The 12,519-nt window shown below is 42.1% G+C and overlaps 1 protein-coding gene across 1 annotated transcript; it reads right to left on the reverse strand.

Moving 5' to 3' along the window:
- Positions 1 to 4,677, reverse strand: LOC103986059 (probable LRR receptor-like serine/threonine-protein kinase IRK). Its single transcript, XM_009403933.3, has 2 exons — positions 2,368 to 4,677; positions 1 to 1,816 (listed from the first exon to the last, which is right to left on the reverse strand). Exons 1-2 carry the CDS (start codon positions 3,837 to 3,839, stop codon positions 358 to 360), a joined length of 2,931 nt encoding a protein of 976 aa, XP_009402208.2. The 5' UTR covers positions 3,840 to 4,677; the 3' UTR covers positions 1 to 357.
- Between the last annotated feature and the right edge of the window lie 7,842 nt (positions 4,678 to 12,519).

A 12,519-nucleotide genomic window follows, 5' to 3' on the forward strand; every position in this document is an offset into this window, starting at 1 on the left:
TGAGAAAATATAACACCACCATTATCTAAATCACATGAAGAAACAAACGTTGACTTTTAGTTTTTGACAATACAAGAGCCCGGTGAACAGGAATCCGGCGATAGAAAGTCCAGCTAGACAATTTAAACACTTCACATTCTGCCCAACATAAGAAACGACCAAAAAACAAAAGGGAACACAAGGCATTTGCATTTCACTCCTACTTTTATAGTTTACTCTCCTCCCCTTCAATAAGCAAGCCGGATTCCTTTTCGCCATAGAACTCAATCTTCCATACGATCTTATGCTGAGGTAACTCACCTCATGTCTTGGACTTCAAGAAAAGCAACAAAATGAAGAGGCAAAAAATTCAGAAATTCAAGTCGATTCGTTCTCGAGGTGCTCCTGTGGGCATCTGATCATTTCCAAAATGCTTACGACTTCACTCATGCCAGGCCGGTTTGATGGGACTTGCGATGTACAGATCAACCCCAACTTCACCACCGGCACACCCTCCTCTGCTGGAAACTTCCCACCGAGCCTCCCATCCACTAGCTCATCAACTCTTCCTTCTTCCAATGCGACCCTCACCACATCACAAAGCACTACCACATCGTCCTCCATGTACTCCACAGGTCGCCTTCCTGTAATAATCTCCAGCAGCAACACTCCAAATCCGTAGACATCACACTTCTCGGTGATCTTCACCATCCGGCATGCAAACTCTGGTGCCATATAACCAAGTGCACTCTGAATTTTGCTGCTAAGCACATAGCGGTCCAGCATCGGTAATAGTTTTGCCAGTCCATAGTCCCCAACTTTGGCCTCACCTGAGCCGTCGATAAGGATGTTGCTTGATTTGAGATTGTAGTGGATTATGTTCAGCCGATGTAGGTAAGCTAAGCTTCTCGCGATCCCAAGAATAATATCAAACCGTTCTTGCCACGAGAAGGGGTTCGAGGTGGAACATTCATGCAGGTGCTTATATAGGCTCCCACCGGAGACAAACTCGTATATGAGGAGCTGCAATGATTGCGTCCAATAGTAACCTTCAAGGGCCACCAGATTAGAATGTCTTAGTTTTCCCAGCTTTTTAACCTCCCTTTCGAAATCTTCCTGCGATTTCACCAGGCTTGAAACTGTAAGCTTCTTGATGACCACAGGCCTCCCATCCCGGAGAATCGTCTTATAGACCGTACCAAAGCCCCCTCGACCCAGCTCGCAGTCCTTGTTTAGGATTGTATGTGCTCGGGTGCTGAAATTAGGATCACTCCCGGAGAACATTACAAGTTTGCCAGAATTTGCATCGGTTGAAGGAGAATTGCTGTAGTAGCCATCAGACAGAGCAAGGGCAGCAGCAGAATGGGGGTCAGTGGAGGCCCGGACTCGCATGTTAAGGATGGTAATTGTGATGACACCAAGTGCAATAACAACAGCAGCTCCAATCGCAATAAGAGCAGATATGCTGAATATGATTTTCTTGTGGCGGGTGTTCTTGGATGAAAGGGAGGTATTGGCAGATGAAGTGGAAGAGTTAGGATTGAGGACTATAGGCTTGGGAAGAACAGTGGGGCAGGAACGGTTCACGACTGAGCCACAGAGACCAGGGTTGTCAGAGAGGGAGGAAGGTGGAATGGCATTGAAGAAGTTTCCAGCAGGGAGGTCCCCAGAGAAGAGATTGTGGGATATGTTGAAGGAGAGGAGATGGGGGAGATTGGAGAGCTGCTTTGGGAGGTTTCCACTTAGTCGGTTGAACGAAAGATCTACTTTGTGAAGGTTGGTGAGGTTGGCTATGGTTTGGGGTAATGGACCCGTGAGATTGTTCTGCGAGAGCATCCTAAAATGAAACAATTTAAACAAAAGAGTCATTAGAACAGGTTTGCGCTGAAATCTGATTTACATTGAGACAATGATACAAAAGAGTGAATTACAAAAATCACCTCTGATTTCGCAGGCAAAGTCAAACCGAAAGCTGAAATAATACCGACTATGTCAAGGAAGAAACAAAATAGTATCTCATGCGACAGGATTATCAATTTCAGAGAGAAAAGAAACATTACGTTGTAAGCAGTTATTTGTGTTATTTAACCACTCCTGATAAACTAACCAAAGTAACATCTAAGAGCAGCAACTGGAAAGGGACATACATATTAAGAAAAGCAACAAGAAAGCTACTCCAAAACCAAATGGATAATCCACGCTGCTGTGACCAAGGCATAAGTGCCCTTTGGCAGAGAATTTATACAGAAAAGCAGGAACGAAGACAGGTTGATCAACGGAGGGCCGCCTCCAATTATGATGATAAGGGCAACAAATACCATAATTCCAGATCCAACAATTGGAAATATCCTATCTACCACCAAGCACTAACAAGCAGAAAGAACTTACATGGTTGTGAGGGAAGAGCAATTCCCTATCTGTACTGGGATTTCTCCAGTCAGAGAGTTCTTCTCCAGCCTCAGCTCCTTCAGAGAGACTGCTTTCCCAATCTCCAGTGGAATGCTCCCATTAATCAGGTTCCTACTAAGATCAAGGACTTCCACTGTCTCCAGCGCCAGAATACTTGCTGGTATAGATCCGGAAAGCAAATTCCAGGACAGGTTCAATTGCCGCAAGCTCAGAAGATTCCCGAGAACCAATGGAATTGCACCAGAGAAAGCATTTCCCGACAAATCTAAGTAACTCAGACTCCGATCACTGGTTGCGGAAACTCCTACGGAGATACAGCCGCTCATTTTGTTCCCGAACACTGAAATTCGCTGCAACTTCAACTCAAAAACCCAGGATGGAAGATTTCCAGTCAAAGAGTTATCACTTAAATCCAAGTCCGTCAGGCTTCTACAAGCACCAATTGATTCCGGCAAGCCTCCAGTGAGCCTATTTCGTGACAAATCCAGACTTTTAAGAAGCTGCAGCTTGCCAATCGACTCAGGAACTCTGCCGGAGAACCAGTTTCTGGACAAATCAAGGAACACCAAGTTTTTCATTTCTCCGATCCATGTTGGAACTTTGCCTGAGAACAAGTTCGACGCCAGCCTCAAGTGACTGCACATGGAGAGCCTGTGCATAGAATCAGGAAGGCTCCCGGTGAGAAAATTCACACTAAAATCCAGATATTTCAACAGCAAACAGCTGCCCATGTCATCAGGCAACCGACCAGAGAGATGATTTTGTCGCAAGCTGATTGACCTCAGATTGTATAGCCGACTGATTCCGCCAGGTATCTCGCCGACCAGAGAATTGCCGGATAGATCAAGTGATCGAAGACCATATAAGGACCAGAGCCCCTTGGGCAAAGAACCGGACAGCCGGTTTGAGGAAAGATTTAAAGCCGCCAACGTTAAGCAAGAGCCGAGGCTCGGTGGGATGTGCCCTGTGAAGGCGTTGTTCGCCAATGAGAGGGATCTTAAAGACCTACATTGCCCAAAAAATTCATCCGGGATTACACCGGAGAGGTTGTTTTCGCTGAGGTCGACAACCCGAAGGCTCTCGAGTTGGGAAAGCTTGGGATTGAGGCTCCCGGAGAAGTTGTTCTTGGAGAGGTACAACTTCTGGATGGATTGGAGCTGGAGGAGGCCCCGTCCGATCTTTCCCGAGAGGGAGAAGCCAACTAAGGAGAGCTCAGTGACTCGGTTGGTCTTTGCATTGCACTTGACGCCGGTCCAGCCGCAGGGATCGTCTTCGTCCTCGTTCCAAGAAGCGAGCTTGGACAGGGGATCCAGAATGTCGGCCTTGAAGACAATCAAGCCGAGCACGTCGTCGTTTAGACCAGGGCTTCCTGATTTGGCCAGAAGAGGGCAAAACAACAGCAAGGACGCCAGGCAGAACGCCAGATTCCTCATCCTCCTGCCCAATAACATTCGGGGTAATGCCTCCGAGACTAGAGGAGGAAATGGTAGGCCTCGTAAACTCAAATTCGCAGCCTTCTTGGTCCTTTGATCGACTTGTCTGCTCTCAAATTTTTCCTATGGATTTATGGAGGAAAAAGAATGCGCACGATGCCGACTATCGGTGGCTGGGGATTACAGCGGATGGAGAAACCGCAATGAAGGAACTTAGCCAAGATTTCATGAAATGGCCGTCGATGCAGCTCTCTGCTTCTGGATGGTCGGAACAAGGTCGATGATCGGGTCCCCCCCCAAGACGGCCGCCACCTTGGGACTCGAGGGAAGATAAGAAAGAGGGAGGAGATACATGATGAGGACCGAGCAAGAAGATGCGAAAGGCTTGGGTTCCTGCCGAAGAAACTTAAAGGCAATGGATGAAGTAGGAACCCCGGGCGACGATGATCGCCGCGTAAACGGGGGTGCGGTTTCGGAGAGGGGATGAGGGCGGTGGCGGATCTACCATTAATAGGGAAGCGGTGAACACTTATCAGGCGGGGAATCAGGGGAGACCTCGCCGGAACTCTGGCCTGACATGATGAAGGGGGCCGGGTGGTTGGCTCTTCTCGGAATCTATTAAATGCTATCTATCAGCACTAGTGTTAGCTCTGTTGTTCTGAGTGCCAAAGGTTGGTTTTGTTACTCGCACTTTTTTATGCTACCAAGGAAAAGTTAGATTGACGGAGAGTGAGTGAGTGAATGAGCGAGCGAACGAGAGAGTGAGAGAGGGAAGAGGGAAGAGGGAAGAGGGAAGAGGGAAGAGAGAGAGAGAGAGCCACAGAGGAAGGTCTCTTTTCTCGGTGGATACATGGCCAAGGTCCGTGGAATACTATCTGACGGACACGGTGGATGCGCCCTTTTGTAGGTTGGCAAGAGTAAAGGGTTCAGATTGGCCATGGCGCTCTAAGATGCGTGCGGAAACCTGTCCAAACAAAACAACACAGCCTGAGATGCAGAGTGCTGTTCGTCAGGTAGACTGTTTAATAGCAAATGGTGACTGGGGATGCGCAACCCAAACCAATCTGCTCCCTCGTTTCAGCCCTCCCCGGTGGGTCATTATGAATCAATTAACCGACGGAGATGCATTTGATGGGTGGATAAATGCAGCTTATATCCTCCTCCCTATTCTGGTCGGACACCATGATTGCAGCAGCGTCGCGGGCACAAAGGAAAAGTAACCCGCGATAGGAGCTGGAAAGAAGGAAGAGCCCTCTCCCTCTCTTTTCTGGGTGCGTTATAAGAACCTTTATTCGGATGGGATCCCTTCTTTTGTGAGGCATCCTTCCCTGTGAATCAATCAATTCTCCCTTGCTAAAGGGCATTCGATTCACCCTTTTAATGATTACAACAACGTTCTTTGGTCTCCCGTTCTCACCCTTTTCTGACACCAGATTTTAAAATTTGAACACCCAATGGACCGGCCTGGGTGATGATGGTCTCTGGAGGTGTTTCTGTGGGTGTTTGTCTCCGAGGTAAGGCTTCCCACGTCGGATGCACTGCAGTGCAAGAAATACGGACGCAATAAATGAGGCCTGCTTCCCCTATTAAATATCTCCTCCACCCAAATAAAGAGGCTTTAGATGGATGCAATAAATGGTGCATGTCTTCTTCCTCGGGGCACTGTGCGCAGAGGCAGACGGTTCGTCGGCTGCCTCAGTGTACCCGGAACGTGTTTGGCTGGTCGAACCGAATCACTCGTGACGTGGTTTGTCACGTGTTGGGCGAGGGAGAGAAGTAAACAAAATTTCTAAATCAAAAAAAATATTTAAGATTAATAATCAACGACATATCGAAAAGTGAGACAACACATTTAACATGACGGAAGTTATGTTAAATGTATTGTCTCACTTTTCGATATGTCGTTGATTATTAACGCAACACATTTCTTTCTAACTTCCGTCCGTCCGTCCGTCCGTCCGTCCGTCCGTCCGTCTATATCACAGAAAAATCTGGCCTCGTCATCAAAGAATAGTTAATCCCATCTAGGACCGAGGGGTAAGGTAGATCGGAAACAAAGGGTTGTTGGTACAAGACATGCTCCCGCCCACAGTCATCCGAGTGTGTGGCGTCTCTGGCACGCGCGACACCATTCTGGGTTATGAATAACAAACGTAGCAGAAGGTGGCAAGTGGCATAGATGATGACACCATCGTGTGGGCAGTTTGTATTATCATGTGTGTCGCTCGTGGATTCCAGTTTTTGAGCAGCCGTAGCAAAACGCACTGGCAGCATGGCATCATGCATGTCATGTGGTAGGTAGGCAGCATTCGTTCGATACCGGTACCATTGGTGTGACGGGCCGGGCCGGGCCGGGCCGGTTATTATCATTCCACCGGGTCACGGAGCAAAAGGCAACCCCGCACATGCAGCTCGCCGCTCTTGCTATTTCAATTTCGTTGGTTCCTTCTATTTACAGAGAGAGAGAGAGAGAGAGAGAGAGAGAGAGGTAAGGGTTCAATTTTGTCTGGCGCAAACTTTGGGACGGTTAGTCATTCTTCTTCCTCTCTCTCTCTCTCTCTCTCTCTCTCTCAGGGACAACGTAAAGAAAGAACCAAATCACCCACAGGACCAAGTGGCTTGTCTTCTCATGGTATGTCGTTTTGCTGTTGGGAAGATTCTATGGAACTAAACCGGAGGAGCCATACTCTCTTGAAAGAAAAATCTAGAAACACGACATCAATCTAGGTGATATTCTATCTTCAATTTATTTGCATGTCTTATCATTTTCTTTGCCTTCACTGTCCCTTAACCTCCACCTCGCCGTTGACTTACCATTTGGTACAATAGATGATTAAATCAAATCAATCTACCAGTAGCGCATGTTGTATTGCGACACAGTCAAACATGACGGTAGGGCCCGTTGAGAGAAGGTCGCAGAGGCGATATGATTCATTTGCCGGTCTGAGCACTCATTGATGACTCGAGTATTGTACAGATTTGGTCTGGGTCAGACGCGAGGGATGGGGACGGGCTTTTGTAAATGTGAGTGCAAGGGTAATCAATGCTGCTTGTTTGACATCAATCATGACATTCAAACTCCAGTGTCCCATTCAGTCTCATAATGGATTTGCCCAGCTTAGAAGACAGTGAAATACCGGTTCTTCACGCAACGAATGAACTATTTTCTATGAAAATATGAAAATTTTATTTTATATCTTTTTACTATGCATGTGATATCGCTTTAGGTTTCCAAACACGTATATCCCTAAAAAATTTTAGATCTATGAGTGGATAAAGGATGTCAATTGTCCTCCTCTCTAGTGGTGATCCATATAGTAGATACGATGAAGACGTTCCTTAAATCACTGCACGATCTTTTTTTCTATGAGCACCATGTGATCAAGAAGGGGTCAGCCCTTATTACTATCCACACGCCCTAAACTAAGACTATCGATTGAGAATGAGAGGGAGGGAGGAGAATAGGAAGTGGCAGCTACGCAGCGATAGCAAGAAGGGCACTAGGATCTAATAATTTATGGGCTTATTGGACATCTAATAAGATATAGGCTCCAACAGATATCTCATATTTGAATCTCTACTCGTCACAATACCTACCATATGTGTATGACTCTCTAGGCTGAATATCAAGCTAGCCGTGAGTTATACATATCAAAACTCCTTCTAACTCAGTGAATTATTATCTCGATAATAATTTACTCGACTCATCAACTACAGATATACTAGGCCACTACACCATAGTTCCTAGATGATAAAGGAGAATTCAATCCATTGGACCTGTCTATTCTTAATTACCGTATAGCTTAGTCCCTCATCCATCTAATATCCCAAATATCATATACCGGGTATGGTGCTAAGCACATACGGAATCTGCTCGAGTCTCACTGTAATCGAATTCTAACGGAGAACTCTTTCTCTCTTAATTTGAATGACTCTGGCCATGGATTTGCTTGAGCAATAACACATAAGATATTCCTCTCATGACATTGAGAGCAGATAATCCTTTATTGATACTCAATTACCCTCATAAGGTTAGCGAATGTACTAGGTCACTACATCGTAGTCTCTACACGATATAGGAAAATTCAATCCATTGGACCTGTCTATACTTAGTTGTCATTTATCTATAGTTCCTCATCTATTTAATATCTGAGACTGTATATCGAGTATAGTGCTATCAAGCCCATATAATTTTGACTTGAGTCTCGCCCTAATTGAATTCTCCCATAGAACTCTTTATCTCTGAATCTGAATGACTCTAGCTAGGGATTTACCTATGTTTAAACATATAGAATATTTCTCTCATGACACCGAGAGCAGATAATTCTCTATCGATACTCAATTGCCTTCGTAAGGTTGACTATGCTAGATCTGAAATTTTTTGACCTATAAGTCTATTATCAAAGAGTGGAGTACTCATATATAATATTCTTAGTGTCTCAAGTCTAAGAATTAGATACACGATTAGGATGACAGAATCATTAACTGACAATAAAGTATTATCAACTATCCAATAATTTGTGAGTAGATCAATCAATGAACTCATTCTATAATGAACACTTGCACTATATCCCTAGTGTTTCTACATGAGCTGCTATGAGATCAGTCGCCTCCATTATATAAATGGGTATATAGCACACTAATCTGTTTGGTTATCTCGATGTCTCTATCGAGTAACCTACAATTGAGATTATTTAGGATATATGTATAAAAACGAATCAGTATCATTATCGTGATCTCATCACGATCCGATTCTCATTACATAGATCCATGGATATAATAATATGGGTATATAGCACACTAATCTGTTTGGTTATATAATAATATAGCACACTAATCTGTTTGGTTATCTCGATGTCTCTCTCGAGTAACCTACAATTGAGATTATTTAGGATATATGTATAAAAACGAATCAGTATCATTATCGTGATCTCATCACGATCCGATTCTCATTACATAGATCCATGGATATAATAATATATGTAATAGGTAATATAAAGTGAGAAAAATACTAATAAATAATAATAAGTAAAAAAAGTGTGTATCGTGTCATACGTGTCATCACTCATGTGATTGACTTGTAGAGTACCTATGACTATTATATTATTAAAATGTTTGACATGAAAAATTTTATGAGAGGTATTATACTTATGAGATATGAAATATCACTTTCTAGGACTATATCCCTAAAGATTCCTAAAGAAAGGATAAACTTAAATATGATATCCTATGTCTCGGCGACATGATCTATTATATATGCTATGCTATGTACCATACCTGATATAGCGCACGCTCTAATTGTTGCGAGTAGATATCAAATGGATCCAAGTTTAGAATATTAGAAGAGAGTAAAGTATATCCTTAAGTACTTAAGTGCTTAAGTACTTGAGAAGAACTAAGTATCTTTTACTGGTATATGGAGGAAGTAGCCATAGGGTTTAGGGCTACATGGACTCCAGTTTCCAATCCAATGTTGATGATAGCAAGTCTAACTTAGGGTGTGTGTTCACCATGAATAGAGAAGTAGTTTGCTACGACAGAAGTAGCACAAGAGGGAGTTTGGATGAAGAAGCTTATCATAGATCTAAGAGTCATGTCAAGTAATAAGGAGTCGATTATCTTATATTGCAATAATAACTGGATGATTGCTCAAGCGAAGGAACCCAAGTCTCATAAAAAATCTAAGCATATTCTGAGGAGGTTCCACCTGATCAGAGAAAACGTGGCCCGTGAAGATGTAGCAATGGAAACAATTTCATCTCAGGATAATATTTTAGATCCATTGATGACGCTGTCATCTCATATTATCTTTGAGCGTCATAGGGGTCTAATGGGGATCAGACATATAGGTGATTGACTTTAGGTCAAGTGGAAGATTGCTAGTCATAGGTGCCCTATAAGTCAATCACATGAGTGATGACACGTGTGATATATGGTGCAGTTTTTTTTGTATATTATTATTGATATTTTTTTTTTACTTTATGTTGCTTATTGCATATCTTATGATGTCCATAAATTTATGTAATGAAAATCGGATAGTGATGAGATCATGATAATGAGATCGATTTGTCTTTAAACATAAATCTTAAGTAATTCCAATCATAGGTTATACGTGAGGGACATCAAGATAATCGAATAGACTTATGTATTGTATACCCATCTATTTGATGGAGATATTTAGTCTCATAACTGCTCATGTGGAGACACTATGAATACAATGCATATGCTTATTAGAGAATGAGTTTACTAATTGATATGCTCACGGAATGTTAGATGGTTAATGATACCTCATCGTTTGACAATAGTTTCGCGGTCTCAATTATGTGTTTAATCCTTAGACATGAAGCACCAAGGATGTCTTGTATGAGTACTCCACTCTTTGATACTAAACTTATTCGTTTGGAAGTTCCAAATCTAGCACAATCGATCATCGGGAGTGATAGCTGATCTTTTCGATAGCAATTGAGTATCAATAGAGGATTATTCGCCCTTGTGTCATGAGAGGAATATCTTATATGTTCTTGCTTAAGAAAATCACTAGCCAGGGTCATTCGGATTGAGAGAGAAAAAGTTCTCCGAGAGAATTTGATTAGAGCGAAACTCAAGGAGATTCCGTATAGGTCTGATAGCACCATACCCAATATACGGTCTCTGAGATATTAAATATATAAGAGATTATAGATACATGGTATTTGGGGGCTATGACGTAGTGGCTTAGTATGTTCATAATTGATGAGTTAAGTGAATTATTATTAAGATAATAATTCACTTAGTTAGAAGGACTTTTGATAGGTACGACTTACGGCTAGCTCAATGTTGGGCCTAGAGGGTCACATATATATGGTAGGTATTGCGACAAGTAGAGATTAAGATATGAGATATACGTTGGAGCCTATATCTTATTGAATATCCAATAAACCCCTGAATTATTGAATCTTCGAGATGAGACTCAATATAAGCCAATAAGAGATTATTGGATAGAGATCCATTAATCCAAGATGTTTGGATAGTTAAATGAAGATCTAGTACCTAATAGGACAAGATCCATTATGGTTAAATTGACAAGGACCTCTATAAATAGAATGGAACCAAAGGGGTATAAGCGAAACCTTTTTTAGTTGCCACCTTATATTCTCTTCTCTCCCTCTCTTCCTTAGCCGATAGCCCCAGTTTAGAGTGTGTGGACAACAAGAAGAGTTGGCTCCTTCTTGATCATGTGGTGCACATGGATAGAAAGATCATGTAATAATTTGAGGAGTGTCTTAATCGCATCTGCCATATGGATCACTATTAGAGAAGAGGACAATTAACCTCCTTCATCCACTCCTATAGATCTAAAAATTTAGGAATATATGATATTCTTAGGTAATAAATCTATCTTGATATGCATGATTTTTTTATTTTATGTTTTGTTTTGTTCACCAATCTTTGTATGACGATGAAAATATTTTTCTTTAGAAAATCTGGGATTTTGTTTTATGTTCTTCTACTGTATATGTGATACTCTGTTCAAGCTTCCCAATAGGTCCCGCATGTTATATGCGAAGTGTTTCAAGTATATTTATCTCGCTCTTATATCATTTGTCTCGTGCCAAGATAAATCCGCTACTGTAGAGGCATAAGGCCAAATGTACCTGATATATGTATGTTGAGAAATCCCGATCCATGCCAAGATAAATTCATAATGGTAGAGGTGCAAAGCCAAATATGCTTGAGGTATATAAGTCAGAAAGCACGACTAGCGCCGATATAAATCTATTACGGTAGAGGTATAAGCTAAATGTGCCTAAGGCGCGTGAGTCAGAAAACCCAATTGGAACTTAAATAAATCTACTATAGTAGAGGCATAGGTCAGATGTGCTTGAGGTGCGTGAGTCTGGAAACTCGTTCGACTTTGAGATAAATTCACTACGATGGAGGCACAAGTTAAATATGTCGAAGGCATCTAAGTTAGGAAACTCGACCAGTGCACAAGCCTAATGTATCCAAGATACCTAAATTAGAAAAACCCAACTTGTAAAATGAGATCCTGAACACTCCCATGTTAGAAAAAATCGATCATCATATTTCAAATCTCTCTTGTAAGAGCCTTAAAGCATGTCTTAGGAGGGGACAAATAATAGAGAATCTATGATCGGTTGACATGTGATTGTCATGCGAGATCTAAGTCATCCTCCATCTGTCTACGTATACAAATAGTCAAAATAGAGAAACATAAGCTTTCTTCTTATTCCTTATGACAATAAGGGTAATCCTAAACCCTAGTCTCTTTTTTTTTTATGACAAGGAGGATAATTCTAAACCCCCTTCTCCTCTTTTATGATAAGGAATATAATTCTAAACTCTCTTCTCCTCCTTTATAATAAAAGAAGGCCATTACGAATTTTCTTCCCCTCCTTCAAAGGTATAAAAGCACACCCTATAGGGAAAAAGAGAGGAACTCACTCCTTTTGAACTACTCAAATCAATATTTGAGGATCTTATATTACTAATTAAGCATCAAAAAGATTTAGTCGGGAAATCCTTCTCGACCTCGATCTTCATACAGTGAGACCTCGGGAGTATGGTATTTTTACCTTAGCAGCATGGTATTTTTATCTCAGAGATATCTCGGACAATCTGAACCATATCAAACTGATCAAAAACAATATTTTTTCCTACCAAATTTAAAGAGTAATTGAGTTATAAGGCAGAGTTC

Source organism: Musa acuminata, chromosome BXJ3-5 (assembly GCF_036884655.1).
Source record: "Musa acuminata AAA Group cultivar baxijiao chromosome BXJ3-5, Cavendish_Baxijiao_AAA, whole genome shotgun sequence".
NCBI lineage: Eukaryota > Viridiplantae > Streptophyta > Magnoliopsida > Zingiberales > Musaceae > Musa > Musa acuminata.